Source organism: Mycteria americana, chromosome 7, assembly GCF_035582795.1.
Source record: "Mycteria americana isolate JAX WOST 10 ecotype Jacksonville Zoo and Gardens chromosome 7, USCA_MyAme_1.0, whole genome shotgun sequence".
NCBI lineage: Eukaryota > Metazoa > Chordata > Aves > Ciconiiformes > Ciconiidae > Mycteria > Mycteria americana.
In genome coordinates this window covers 58155424-58170396 of record NC_134371.1, presented here as the reverse complement: position 1 = coordinate 58170396, position 14973 = coordinate 58155424, and the positions used below count along the sequence as shown (strand labels likewise).

The window sequence follows — 14973 nt, the reverse complement described above, 5'->3', positions numbered from 1 at the left end:
GCCCCCAGGCTCTCCTGCAGGCTCGCTGCAGCACCTGCTCCTCACTCCGTCAGTGCCATGGGGGAAAGTGTGCCCTGGTATTGGGAGGGCTCCATCCTGTAGGACATCTCCACCAAGGGAGCACAGAGTGCAAGCTCAACCTGGGCACACGTGCACACATCTACTGTAGACAGAGATGCTTTTTACCTCCATGAGATGGGGCTCTTTGGAGCTTCTCCCATTAGCAAGTGGCACCAGGTAGGTCCAGCTGCTCTTTCCCAGCACCAGGAACCCTGCTCCAGCTCTGGGGCCTCTTACTGCCAGCCTGTCCTTCCTGTCTCCTGCCAGAGCAGCTCTGCTCATATGTTCTGGGATGGGGACAGGTCTTTAAATGCTTTCAAGCATCCTCCCACATCCTCTGCTGCAGCAGCCACTGCAGAGGTAGGCACTGGCTCTCTGGCGAGGGCTGTCCTGCAGGCTGGCACAGAAAGGACGTCAGGTTCTTCTCCACGGCAGCTGGGAGAACCCTAGACAGGTCTTCAGAGCAGGCTCCTCTTCTGTGCCTGGCTCTTCAGAGGCAGGCAGGCATGGAGGGGACACCAAACCCCACTCCTCCAGCAGACAGGGGACAGCGGAGGGCTGCACGGCCAGTTTCTGCGGCTGTCCAGAGCACACAGTTCAAGCCTTTGTGTCTGGTACCACCACCTCTTCCCAGACTACACACCTGGTGGAGCAGAGGCTCCAGCTTTGGAAAGGGCACGGGAGCTTGGCCAGGCACCAGGGCCAGGGAGGAGCAGTCAGCCCCTGCCTGCCAGGGAGAGAGGATGCCAAGCCCATGTCCTCCAAAGGATTCTATGACTCCGGCTGCAGCAGGCATGGTGGAGAGCTCAAGGACTGCTACGTGCAGCCTGGACCAGCCCAAGAAGGGAGGGAGGTGGGGGACGGCGGTGGCTGAGCCATCACAGAAGGTCAGTCCTGCATCTTCTGCCCGGCAAGGCCCCGCTTGCCCAGTCTGCCCCTGGGCTCCTGGTCAGGGGAGGTCACCGCAGCGCTCCCAAAGTCCGTGCCAGCGTGGAGCCCTGCCGGAGTGGGTGGATGTGCCTGCAGCCGCCGGTGGGGAGGCAGGTTGGAGAGCTCCAAAATCCTACCTGCAGCCGGGAGCACGCATACTAGTGATACCTGCTGGCCAGGGAGCAGGCGAGAGCTCCCAAACACCAGAATCTCCTGCCTGGGTTTGCAGACGCGGACCCGGGTGCAAACCCCAGCTGCCGTGGCTGTGCGGTCCTGGGCACGGGCGTTCCGGCTGCGCGGGTGGCACCGAGCCCCGCGGCCCTCCAGGCGGGATGCTCACCTCGGGCACAGTGGCAGCGATGCCCCGCACCGTTCCCAGCACACAGTGGAGGCGGAAGGGGAGCGGCTGAGGACAGGTCTCACTGCAAAGGGTGCCGGCACCGCTCCGCGCAGCCTTACGGCAGACTGGTTATTTTATACTTAGCTTTGAGTAGTAACAATAACTCTAGGGTCTCTGGCATCTGTAAGACATTTGGTTTAAGCCAGCATGCTCTCGTGATCAGCCAGCCACCGTCAAGAGTGGATTGCCAATTCACACAGTAGCAAAACGATCAGCTGCACCAACTGGGCAGTCCCACGGGCTGCAACGAAGCCCAAATAAATATACGGTGAAGTCAGCTGAAATCCTGTCACACAGAGAGATGGCTCCCAGTGAGCTGGTGACAGAGGGCTGATGTGCAGGTATCAGGAGGTAGGAGCTGCTTCTGAGTTATCAGAAGGCAGGAGAGTACTTGCTGGCAGAGGGAGAGGACAAAAACACTGCCTGCAAGGAGAAACCAGACAAATTGGAAACGGAAGATGCTATTTCCACCAAGGTGATCAACCACAAGAGCAGACAGTCAGGGAAGTGGAAAAGTCTCCACCTTGACATGCTCTTGGGTCCAAACTTGCTGCTGCTCTGGAAGATGCGTTACTTCACCACGGGCTCCGCAGGTGGAGCAGGCTGGGATGAAAACACAGCCCCCACCACATGAAAATCAGATCTGAAGAGATCTGCAGTTCTCTCTGACTTTAATCCTTGGATCTATGAACGCTCAGCAGCATCACCGCAGAGCATGGTCCTCTGGAAGAGGACAGGCTGGACCCACCTCTGCCATCAGACAGCTCTTGAAGTCCTGAGACTAAGGAGCCAAGCAGGGATGGCAAGGCCATTTCTTGATGGGTTTCAAAGCACCCTGCCAGATCATCAGTCTGGGAAGAGGGGCAGGCCAAGGAAGAGGAGGAAGCCTTGAAACAAGTCCTACACATGAGGAGAGAGGACAGGGATGGGATCTTTTGGTCTCCGTGGGGTTGCTGGAATAAAAAGCCCAAGAAGGCATCAGGTCTTGAGTGGCTGTGGGCGGCGGTGGGCTGGCAGCACATCAGGCACCTCGCAGCGATCCATGATGGAGCAGCCTCAGAGGTAGGAGCCTCTGAGCTGCTCCTGTAACACGGCCTCCAAAGGACGTGGGCTGTCCGGAGACTGGCATGCCAGGGACCAGGCTGGCTGCCAGCACGCTGCCCCAGCATGGCCTGCAGATCCTGCCCATGAGGACAGCATGTAACAGCTTCCCAGCAGCCGGGATGGGTGGCATTTGCTCTGACAGCACACCCCATGGAAATGCAGCATGGTTGCACTTTTCTCTCCAAGACAGCACAAACGTGCTGTGTCCAGACACAGAGAAGGACCCCAAGCCAGAGAGAAACTCAGCACTTTCCAAAGAAACAACAAATAGCCTTGGAAGAGTCTCTCAGGAAGGTCACTTAATGTCCTCCCCCCCGGCAGGATCACCTCTACCTGCCCTCCAGGAGCAACAGGCTTGAGTCCTTTCAAGCCCTCCAAGCGACAGCAGCTCCCCAAGTGACCTTCCAGTGCTTCCCCACGCTGTTAGAAAGATCTCCTACTGCCTAACCTGGATCCTTTTCCATGATTTCCTCCCGTGACTGTGTGTTCCACTCGAGGAGAAGAGAAAAGGGTTTTTTACCTACAACTGGGACATTACCTTTTACACACCCCAAGACTCATGCAGCTCCTCAGGCTCCCATCAGCCTTTCCTCCTCACCATGTGTACAAGGTGGTCATCTTCCCAGATGCTTTTCTCTGTGCTCTCTGGTCTGTATCTACAGAAATGTTGTGCCCCAAACTGGGCACAGTGCTTGAGCGGAGGTCCTGCCAGCGCTGAGCAGCCGGGGAGGACATCTCCATGAGCTTCATGCACAGACCCCATTCACCAATTCTCCCATCACATTCAAAACCCTTGTTAAAAGGTCACAGCTTCCAAAACTGGCAACGGCAAAAGCTGTGAACGCTTCCTGATAACCTCGATTACATTACATCGTTCAAGAGGAAAAGCAGGGAAGAAAACACTGTGATACAGCTTGCAAGATGCAATGGGTCTCAGCGGGATCTGGGCGTCAAGGCGAGACCTGTGGGGAGCAGACCCTGCCCGGGGGGGTGAGGTGCAGCCCCCCCACCCGCTCCATCCCACAAGACCCACACGAGGGCTGAGCTGCCATCAGAGGGGGCTGATGGCTTAGCACCCAGACATGCCCTGCACCCTTCCCGGGCTGCCGGCAAGGGCAGGACAGGCACACCAGGCAGCTGCCTGGGCGAGAGTCCCTGCACACCCACCGGGCCAGCACACGTGGTCAGAGGTCTCGTCATTACAGAAATGAAGCAGAAAGCAACTTTGCTGGCCCATCCTTGCCACCGGCCCACCCTCTGGGTAGGTGCCGGGGGATGTATCTCCAACGGGGGCACTGAGTGCATCGAGGACGTCAGGGCTTCTCCTGCAAGGGCCACGGCGGGCTGAGGAGCGAGCCGGGCTCCCGCTGCTCCCAACAGTTGTATCCACACACAGAGCATAGCACCGGCCCTGCCTGCCCACTGCCAACGGTGACACAAGCGCCAGCCCCACGAGCCAGCCCACGGCCCCCGCCACGCCGACGCAAACCATCCCTGCGTGCCACCGAGCCGGCAGCATGGGAGCACTCCCAGGCTGCAGGCACAGGAGCTGCCACCACCCCGAGAGGCTGCCGGGGCGGGAGGCAGCGTGGCACCCCGGCAGGTCCAGACGCCATCACAAGCACCTTACTCAGAGCCAAACCCCGGCAGCTGCCTGCTACTGCGGGCAGGGGCTTCCTCCCACTGGCCCTGGGGCAAGGCAGCCAGCTCAGCCCAGCCCCGTTCCGGACGAGCCGTCGCAGGGCAGGTAAACAGGTCGGAAAACAGCCACTTAAATGCTCTAATTTGTCACCCAAGAGTGACCGCGGCAGCAGCCCCAAGCGCCCCATGCCGGCTTTGGCAAGGCGAGGGGGTGGCAGCTGGAGGCTGCCCTGCAGAGGAGGGCATGCCCTGGGGATGGTGCGAACCCAGAACTAAAGGAGAATGTTTTGTTTTCAACTTCCACGGAAACAGATGGAGAAACTCGATATTCAACTAAAAGGAAAAAAACGTTGTCAACAGAAAGCTAAAAATAGGTTTAAATTGAATTAAAAAGAGAAAGAGAGAGAACAGAAAGTGAATGAATAAGAAACTAAAACACACCTGTGCCAGGAGTTGCATAAATGAATCAACAATATCAGGATGATCCCTGGGCCCTAAAATATAATAAAGATGTAACTTAAGAGAAAAATCATACAAACAGCAACTCAACATCATATAGTTATGTGATACAGAAAGAATTTACAAGTGAAAACAGGAGTGTAAGGGAGGAGGGGTGTGTGGGGAAGGGGATGGGCAACATGAGCAGCTTGAAGCAAGTTAAAGAAACAAAACATACAAAAAATCATGAAACTTGGAGAACCCAAGAACAGAAAGAAACTGCAAAGGAAAGGGTCTGAAGCCCCAGGGTCTCCAGCTAGCACCTGGGTGCTGCAGAGCCAAGGAGGAGATCTTCGTGTCCTTGGGGAGGAAGAGGAGGAGGAGGAGGAGCAGGGGCTAGCTGGGCACCATCTCCACAAGGAGAATTAGAGCTTTTGCACTGTGGGGACTGAGCGGGTGTCTTCAGAGCACCATTTGGTCCTGGAAGATAACTGCAAGTGAACGACAACACCTCAGCAAACGCTTGACAGGCCCGGCCGGGCTCAGGCGTGCACATGCTTGTCACCAGCACCAGCTGCTCAGGAGCCCCTGGCACAGTCGCCCTCCCGCCCCGTTCCCAGATGCTCTCCAAGACCCTGAGTCCAGGACCCTCCTGGAAGTCTCCTCCAGCATCCTCCTGGGAGAGAGCAGCTCAGTGCCCAGCGATCTCCATGCCAGCACCACTCACCCTACCTTGGCATCTGACTCTGTGCACAGACACATCTCGGCCCCTGCGGGCTCAGGCGTCCCCCCTCTCCTGCCGCCCGTGGGCTCAGCAGAAGGGGCTCGCCCTGCTCAAGGCCGGCCGCCCACCGGAGGGGACCCACGGGGTGGGTGGGAGCACAGTCCTGGGCACACAGCGAACTGGACGGCCACTTGCCTGAGCAAAGCTCGCGTCCAAGCATTGGCACAGCTCGGGCTCTGTCCCCTCCCCTGTCCTCCTGCAGACATGCCTGCTGCTGCCCGGAGGCGGCATCGCCTCCCCAGGTGCCGAGCCAAGAGGGTTTCAGCGTACACGCATCCACACGCCACTGGCAGAAGCGGGGATTTGATCTCCGGGTAAGCCCGGCTCGCTTGCCACCGACCCCAGTGACACCTCAGTGCAGCGGGATTTGCTCGTACTGTGGCGTGATGATGAAGCAGGGGTCCTCGCGCCTCCCCCACCTCTCTAGAGAGCTCTGAGCCTTGTACTGGGGGGAGGCATCACCCTACCCAGCACCCGGCTGTAAGCAAAGGACAAGACCCTTTGGGGACTGTAAACAGAGCTGCTGAAGGACCAGAGCCAGCAGCTCCAAGGTACGTTTGTCCCCATCGTGGGGCAAGTCACCAAGAGGTTGAGGGGAGCCATGGGGGGGCCTGTCCTAACCCCATTCACTTTTTGTAGTGCAGGCAGCGAGCCAAAGAGGGGCCCCTGCCCTGCGGGAGGACGCCAGCGTCCTCAGCATCACAGCCGTGACTCGGTGGCCAGCAGTGACTCTGAAAAGCTCCTTTCCCAGATATTCACACACACATCCTCCTGCTCGTGCGAGGGCTTGATTCCTGGCTACTATGAGCACCACTGGCCCCGGGAGGAGCCCCAGGATTTCCTAGGGAGCACAGCCTCCCTGCCAAGCGGGACTGGAGCTCCGGCTTGACCCTTGCGGCACGCGACGCCCAGCCCTGCTGCAGAAGTGGGGCTGTCACAGCAGTCCAGAACCTCGCCCGGGGTTTCCTGCTTCTGCTGCCCTGCAGGGAAGGTACCCACCTTCCAGGGGTTGGGATGAATCCAAGAAACAGAGATGGCCCCATTAGCTTAGCTAGGAGTGAAAACAGCCATTCCTGGTAAGACGCCTCCAGACTCCATGCATGCAACAGCCTGACAACAGCCCCAGTGCGAAAAAGGGTTAATCCCACGTACCTTGCTGGAAGAGGGTCAGCGTGACTGAGGTAACGAGCAAGAAGAGGGCCTTGATGGGAGGGAAGTGGGCAGGCTCATGGGCAAAGATGTGAACCAGCTGCAAGAGAGAGAGAAGGACTGGAGCTGCTGCTGGCCCTGCGTGCCCTTGGCCTCCCCGGGAGCGGCAGCCCCAGCCCCGAGCGTGGCTCCGTACCTGCCGGGTGAGGTCGATGGCAGAGGCCTGAGGGATGGTGCTGTACATCTGCCCCAGCATCTCACACAGCTGAGGCACCATGGGGGCAAAGTCATCCAGGAGGGTCTTCACGGACTTCTCAAAGATGGCACAGACAGACTGCGGGAGAAGAGGGACCGCATGAGCAATGGGCGTCTGGACACCTCTTCTGGGGGGTAGGGCTTGACGGACAGGTCCCAAAGGAGGGAAGAGCTGGCAATGGGGACATGGACCAGCCAGGCAGAGGGCTCAGAGCTGCTCTGGTACTGGTGCCCTGCCCTGCAGCACAGGATGTGCCCAGAGACTGGGAAACACCCTTCCCACTGCAGCAGGAAGGCTCCCTGAGGGCCAGGGGGGAGAGTATCTGGTGGGACGCTGCACCTGGGCATTACTGAACTGAGCAAACTGGAGAAACACCAGATGACACAGGTCCAGGTCAGAGCAGAGCTATCCCCTTAGGAACACAGGTTTGGTAGACCCCCATCTCCCTGCTCATGGCAGGGCCTCTGTAACTGGAGAGGAGCAGAGCTGAGGGGGGCACAAGACAGACAAGAATGGCCAGATGCTGCTGGTGACAGCAAGCAGCACTGTTCCAGACAACCCAGCAAGACATCCCTCTTACAGGGCATCACCCAGAATCTGTCCTTTGCTGTCGCCAGTTCAAGTCAGCAAGGACAGACAGAGCTGCAGGCAGTACACAGGAGGAGCCTGGTTACCTCCACCACCTGGGCATCATTCAGCCACTTGCTGAGAACCTTCTGTATGAGCTGGAAGACTTGCTGCAGAACCACCACCACCTGTAAGGAACGAGAGGGACTGAAGAGAATTGGCCACCATGGCACCGCGGAGGGGAGATTCAAGACTAAGCACTGCCTGGACTCAAACCTTCAGGCACCACTGCCTCCTCCACCCTCCGAAGCTGGGCAGCTTTCTTCCCTGCTGAAGCAGCCTGGCACAGCTCATCGCACCAGCATTACCCTCTTTATGGTACACGCTGCATTCCCCACTAACCCCCCCCTCTCCTGGACCCAGCAGTGAATAGCAAAGCTTTGGCCAGCCTGTGGCAGAGCATTGAGCTACTGCTGTACTCACTGGGTTGGGTCCTTGCTGCACTGGTGGCTTCTTGACCTCAGTGCTTTCGTGGTCATCATCGTGGTGGCTGATGTCTAGGGTGGTGAACAAGTTGGAGAGCAGGCCCAGGATGTGGATGATGGCCAGCTTGTTGGAGGGATTAGGCTGCCAGGGAAAATAAAGCCAAAATGTGAGACAGACCACACTGCTCAATCACAGTCGTGCCTTTGGGATGCTGAGGAACCAGGACTGTAGAGGCGAAGTGCCAGAGAGGCGTTCCCTGCGCTCTCTTAAGCCCACGTTCAAGAGTGCTGCTTCAAGACAGCAGCCCCAGGGCTACAGCCAGCGGGAGAAGCCACTTCTGGATGGAGGTAGCATGAGGGCACTCACCGTTTCGTCAGCCAGCTTTTCCAGCTGCTGGATGTAAGGGGTGATCAGGGAGTGCAGGTTCTTCAGGATCTCCTCCACTTGCAGCGCGGAGAGCAGGAAACCAAGAGCCTGCATCAGCCACATGCACTGGCTCGTCTGGGACAGAGAGGAGATACAACAGGGCAGGTCACTGCCCAGCCTGCAGCCCTACCGCACACATGCTACCTAAGACCGCTGCCAGGGGCCCAGCCAGCAAAGGCAGGACCCCAGTGTGCTGCAGCTCCTGAGCTGCTCTGTCTGGGTCACTCTAGGTGCATCTCACTGTAGGAGAGGGGAGCAGCTCCCTACCAGCACGGCAGAACTTAGGGAACAGGCGTTTTGCCACCAGCACACCTGGCCTCTTCCCAGCAACTCGCCAAGGAAAGACCAGTTGGTGCCCAGAGATCTTCATGCTGGCACCACTCACCCTACCTTGGCACACCATCCTTTGCTGCACAGACCGGTCTCAGCCCCTGCGGGGTCAAGCATCCCACCGTCCTGGTCACAGGCATAGCCTGGGCTCTGTCCCCACACTTATGTCCCTCCTTTTTCCTCTTGAAGACATGCCTGCCATCTTGGCATCCTTGGGCTTGGGGGGACTGGGAACTGCTAGAGTTAAGTCTCTGTGGGGGCTTCCCTCTCTACAGGGACATACCCCCCAGCCCACGTGCGGTGGGAGCCCGGCAGCGCAGCGAGAGGCAGCCAGCAGGTACTCCTGGCCCTGCACACGATGGCTGCAGCGCTGAGCTCTCCCCCAGGGACAGCCCAGCTCATGATGGCACCCTTGTGTCTTCAGCTGAGTGTGACTAACGGGGGCAAGCAGAACCAGCCAGAGGTGTGAGCCAGCCCCTCTTACCTTGTGAATCTGCTTCATCAACACCTCCTGCCAAAGGGAAGGGGAGAGAGAAAGAGGAGGGTGAGCGCTGCAGAAAGCCCCTTCCCTTCCAGGAGACAGGACTGATGCAGGAGACAACTGACACCAGTGTGGGCACAGACAAGCGGCACGCGGCTCTGCACAGCCTCCCCACAACCCACTGCAGGCAAGGAGCAAAATCCTTGTCCCCTGGTAAGCTCTTCCCCCAGCCAGCCCCCTCAGCCACCCAGCGAGGGGAGCCCCTGCCTCGGACGGGCTCTGCAGCAGGACGGCTCGAGGAGCCAACCTCAGCCAGGGCTTCCTTACCCCAGCGACGGTGTCCCTCAGGCTCTAAGAGCAGAGGCTCGTGCCCTCCACCGGCCTCTCCCTGCTCCCACGCACACTCCAGCCCTCCTCCTAGTGCCTCGGGACTCTGAGTCCCACCTGTCCCAAATCTTGAGAGCCAAGAAAGACCATGGGACAACCTGCTCTGGCACTGCAGGGACCAGCTCAGTCTCTATGGAGAGGCTTGAACACCAGGATGCCCCACAAGATGCTCAGCAGCGGCACCAGCTGCCTGGTGGGTGCAGAGCTGGCAGGATGCCGCTCCCAACAAGGCAAAAAAAACCCAGGGAAAGGAGGGATGCCCAAGTGCAACCTCAGTGGACCCCTTGGCAGTCGTGTCTGCCACTGCCTGCCATTTCTGCACTCGCAGGAGGACACGCGGCCTGCCACCTGGATCTACTGGCCTAGGAACAGGATGGACAACAAGTCCCGCACACCAAGCAAGATGCCCTGAGCTGCTGCTTTGCGTCCCCCTGCCCTGATCCACGTGGAGGAAAGGGTTTGCACAGAGCATATCCCGGCTCGCCGCCACACGTCCATCTGCATCCAGCTCCTACCTGCGACACGGCAACGATGTTGGCAGCATAGGGTGGCAGGTCATACTTGCATTCCCGGCAGATCTTCTTCAGGGTGGAGACGCTAGAGATGGAGAGCTCAGGGTTGCCCAAGGCTTGGAGCACCAGCGGCAGCACGTTGTTAATCATGACGGGATGATCAGCCAGCCACTCCGACAGGGCCCCTGTGCACACAGACGGGATCAGACCGCAGGACTGCACCGCGGGCTCTTGCTCCCCACGTCCTGGGATGCCCAGCTTTGCTTTTCGCTGCTGTTATTGCTGGGCAGGAGCGACCTCAGAGGGGCTCCCCCTCTCCAGCCCAGCCTGCACGTGAGCAAAGGCCTCACCGATAGTGAACATGACGGTGTCGGCGAGCTGCACGTTGCTGATGCTGATCCGGGGAATGAGGCCAATCAGCCCTGGCACCACGTCGGAGTAGTTCACGTCAATGGTCTCGGCGATGGATTGGAAGCCGTAGAGCAAGGCCTCTGTGTGCTGCCAGGGTGGGAGAGGCACCGTCAGAGCCACGTGCTGACCCCTGATGCCCACCCCAGCCCCAGGCACTAGCTCAGACCCCCCTGCAGCGGCCAAGGAGGCTGGTCCCTGGGCAGCGCTAAGGACAGGGAGGCAGAAGACGACCTGTTTGTCTTCCCAGCAGACCCCAGAGAGCCTACGTGTGTGCTGGCAAGGTGGTCATGCTCCTCGCCTCTATCGTGTCCCTTTGCTCTCAACACCCTGTAGCAAGGATAGGTCCCTGAGGGGCTGGTAGCCATCAGCCTGGCACCCAGGTCCCCTCGCTCACCTGCCACGTGGATGGCTGCTCCGTGTTGGTCAGGAGACGTCCCAGCTTGTCATAGAGGCTGCTCAGGAGCTCAGCACCCAGCATCTCGTACACGTACATCAGCGTGTCAGAGATGTCCACCCTGCAGAGAACATGGAGGGTCTCCAAACACTGTCCCCATCCCCTGTATGTTACTTTCCCTCCCGCTGCCAGGCACGATGCAGGTGCTGCCTGCACAAGGACACTGCCCCAGCCCAACATGGAGTGCTCCCAGGGCTTCCTAGGCAGGGCAACTGGTGCCATGCCAAAACACCAGCTCGTTTCCATATCACCACCACAGCCAAAACAGCTCTTGGTGGAAGGAATCTCCTCCGTGTCCCTCCTTGGATCTCCCCATGGTGCTCAGGCTCCAGGGATGCAGGATGCTGCCTGCGTCCTCACCTGCCTGACGAGGAAACCCAAACCTCCCAGCTGTACCTGTATATCCGAAACTGCTCCTTCTCATCCGAAGACCAGAAGCCATACTCCTCATCGGAGGGGAACTGGGCTTTGTGCAGCAGTACATCCACCAGCTGGAAGTAGACAGGCCTGTAGACCTGCTGGTACACCGCCTGCTTGTCCGGCTCGAAGGAGAGGATGTCGTCCTGGCAGCAGGAGGAGGAATACATCAGGTGTTGCAGGGGAAAGAAAATGGAGCCAGCATGCCCACTGCACAGGGAGCTCAGGGGCATCTCCCAGGGCTGGTGGGACCTGTCACACCTTGGAGGCTGCATTTCCAGCTCCCCAAGGTCCACCTGATGCCAAGCCCTTCTGCAGTGGCACCGCTATCTGGAGCCAAGATGACAGAAGCCCCAGCAGCTGGGTGGACCCGTGGGCATTTGAGGACAGCATGGTTACAGCAGGGTGGCACTGCCTTGCCATGTCCTAGCCTTGGAAGCACGCCTGCATCAGGAGCACGCGTTCCTCAGACCCCCGTGAGGCAGGCTGGGATGGGTGCCTGGGGAGCACAGTGCTCTCCTGCTGCACCTCAGACCCATCCAGAAAAGCAGCGAGAGGAGGTGGGAGCCTCAGCCCGGCCCTGTGCAGCAGAGGAGCTGCCAGCACGGCACCGACACCGTCCCCCTCCCTGCCCACGCTCAGCCACGCCGCATCAGATTGCGGAGGAATGGAGCTGGGGGGATGAACAGGGGCTAAAAATAGAGCACAACGTGGCAGGGCCGCTCTGTTAGTGCAGGGAACGCTGGCCCTGGGAGAGGGACCCCACACTGGGCACCACTAGCAGCCCCCAGCCCTCTCTTTCCTCCTCCCAGAGACCACGACCGCCAGCCCAGCAGCAGGGTCTAGCCTGCAGTGAGCCGGCATGCACTCTCCTCCCTGCCTGCAGCCGGTGCAGCTGTGTAGCAAGGAGCTAAACAACCAGGTCTACTGCTGGAAAAAAAAAATTAGCATGAAGTTTTAATTAGTTATGTTAACGAGGCCCTTAAAGGCTGGCTCAGACTTCCAAGGAAGACTGGGGGTGGAAAAAGCAAGCCACGGGGCCAGCATTTCTGAGTTACGTGCCCTGTGGTGGCTGCGAGCACAGGGCGAGGAGCGGGGGGCATCGGAAATCCCTGGGGACCAAATGCAGCCAGGCCAGACCCCGGTCCCCGTGCGCCGGTGCCTCCGGCCCTGCCTGGAGCACAGGATCCGGGCAGGCTGCCCCATGATGGCCACTGACCTGCAGCGTGTACCAGAAGGTGAGTGTCAAGGAGCTGGTGGTTTCGTTGACGGGGTAGTGCCCGGGGATGCCGGTGCAGAACATGATCATGTTGACGAGGGCCAGGAAGCTCTGCCAGTGCTCCACCTGGTCCAGGAGGGCCCTGGGGAGCAGAGAGCACGGTCAGGGCGGCACCACTGCTGCAAGCCTGGCTCCTCTGCCCTGACACACATCACGGGGTGCAGGACAGGCCCTGGATGAAGCAGCGCGTGGGGAACAGCAGGCTGCTCCAAGCTCATTCCCTCTCCTGGGGACCGTCCCCAGCACTCACCGGGAGTGGTTCTCCCCCAAGGCCACAGCGATGCGGCAGATCCCGTGCGACGTCTCCATGTCCCCGCTCTGGACTGCCTGGCGCAGCTGCTCTTGGAGCCCCAGCACAGGGGGGATGAGCTTCAGGAGGGTGTTCACATACCTGCAAGCACAGCCTGAATCAGTGCCGGGCATCGACTCACTGGCACCGGCTGCCATGGCATCCATCCCTCCTGATGCTCTTTCCCTACTGGAAGGCCGCTTTGTGCAACGGGACACATCCAGGAGCCTTTACCGCTTACAAGGACTCTCCTCCCAGCCTGCTGCATTGGGATGAAGGCTGAAGCCCTGAGTGCTCCCGCAGCAGAGCTTCTGCAAGTGAAGAGAAGGGCCAAGCCAGTGGGCAGCGAGAGCAGACCTGTGGGCTCTTTTCGCCATGCTTGCAGCCTGTGCTCCTGTGCTCTGCGAGGGCAGCCAGAGCTGCCGGTGGGAAGCCGCGCGACCCTCCAGCACAGGCACGTCTGGCTTGTGCTCCCCGGCTGGGATGAAGAGGGCAGCCACCCTCGGGGACTCCTACCCAGGGAGGATGCCGGCCCCACGGCACGTCCCCCTGGCCCCCCACCCTCCCGGGCTGCCGCAGCCCTGCATGGCACAGCTCTCCCACATCGCATCACGCACATCAGCCTCCCCTCCGCGCTGCTGCCTGGAAGTGATGGTAACCAAGGCAACGAGAAGGAGGCAGCCAAGGTGAAACACAGCCCAGGGCCCCGGAGAGAGGCCGTGCCAGAGGCTGATGAGCAGCCTGCCATTTCCCTGCCCGCCGAGGCGTGTTATCTGGAGCTGCAGCTATTCTGCGCGCTCCCTGCCTGCCCCGCCGCACGCAGGTGCGGGGCCAAGGATGCTCGGAGCGGGAGGCACACGTGATGCCAGCTCTCCTGGGCCCGCCACGGAGAAGAGATGTGAGCGCCGACACTAGGACAGCTGCACGTCCACGCTGGAGCGGCACGGCTGCCCAGCGCACCGGCAGCTCTTGCTATGGCCAATGTAGGAGTGAACAAAGCCATCGGTGCCACCAGCGCAGGGAGAGAGCCGCACTGGTGGTGGCAGCTTCTAGGTCTGGGCCAGCAGGAGAAGACAGAGGGAAGAGGGAGTGTCCACCTTGGCATCCTCTCTGTGTGCTGCCGGGGGTCACCCCCTCCTCACCCCTCTCCCCCAGTGGAAATCACACGGCGAAGGGGACAGGTATTTGCGTGTAAACCATTTTCAAGCCTCTGATGCCCCGTGAGTGATGCCTGTGGCAGTGTGGGAGCGCTGTAATAATGGAGAATCTGGGAATTCACCAGCTTCTCTCCCAGGGAACCGATGCGAGCCGATGCTGCAGTCAGGGTCAGCCCAAGGGAGCTGACAAAAAGGCACAGGGGACCTTCCACTGCTCCAGTACAGGGCAAAGCCATCCTTCCTCTGCAGCACCGGGCTCACACTACCCTGGGGATGTTTTTATGACTTTAGGAGTTTATGACAAGGATCCTGCTTCTGCTGGTTACCTTGAAACACTCACAGTGCTGATGCCTAGACCTGAGCTAGTCCTCTGGACACCCTGCACAGCCAACAGAGAGAACCACCTGGATTTGCTTCCATGCTGCAACTCATCCCACGTCAGTGAACACTTATAGAAAAGGTTGTGTGAACCACGTCTCCTGAGCACCACCTTGCTCTGCTCACTGCCTATGCAGACATAAGGGCAACTTGGACGCAAGGGTCCCCAGCGAGGAGGGAGACTCCTACCCTCGGTGACTGGTTCTAACCAGTCTGACTGGTGACTGGCTCTGGTGGCTGGTTCTAACCAGTCGCTCAAGAGCCACGGCCAAGCCAGCCGGAGCCAGGCTCCTCTCCTCCGTGCCCAGCCAGCACAGAGCCCCAGGCCACCCCACCTGGTCAGTGCTGCTTCCCAGCCCGAGCGCCCAGCTGGTGCCACAGCCCTGACCAGGTGCAGAGCTTGCCCCAGGAGGCAGACGCCATGCCTGCCGGCCCTGCTGCCAGCCACCGCCTCCCGCTCCCAGCACCAGGCAGGAGAGGACAAGACCACCCCAGCCCAGGTGAGCCTCTGGCCGCCCAGCCTGTCTCCAGCAGCCGATGGCTGGGAATGCCTGTGAAAGGGTCTATAAACGTGGCAGCCATACGGTGACACTTCCCCATGTATTTCCCTCCAGCGATTTGTGTTAGCCTTCCTGAG

At 59.7% G+C, this 14973-nt stretch overlaps 1 protein-coding gene across 2 annotated transcripts in view; it reads right to left on the bottom strand.

Annotated features, from left to right (window-relative positions):
- Positions 1-14973, bottom strand: part of IPO13 (importin 13) — a 32963-nt gene that overhangs the window by 3327 nt on the left and 14663 nt on the right. For both annotated transcript variants that reach the window (XM_075508614.1, XM_075508615.1), the window contains exons 3-15: positions 12763-12903; positions 12453-12594; positions 11213-11379; positions 10757-10877; positions 10302-10449; positions 9955-10136; positions 9056-9082; positions 8182-8316; positions 7813-7956; positions 7437-7517; positions 6703-6840; positions 6510-6606; positions 4577-4629 (exon numbers count right to left, since the gene is read on the bottom strand). In XM_075508614.1, the coding sequence (XP_075364729.1) occupies positions 4577-4629; positions 6510-6606; positions 6703-6840; positions 7437-7517; positions 7813-7956; positions 8182-8316; positions 9056-9082; positions 9955-10136; positions 10302-10449; positions 10757-10877; positions 11213-11379; positions 12453-12594; positions 12763-12903 (1576 nt within the window). The remainder of the gene's footprint in view (positions 1-4576; positions 4630-6509; positions 6607-6702; positions 6841-7436; positions 7518-7812; positions 7957-8181; positions 8317-9055; positions 9083-9954; positions 10137-10301; positions 10450-10756; positions 10878-11212; positions 11380-12452; positions 12595-12762; positions 12904-14973) is intronic.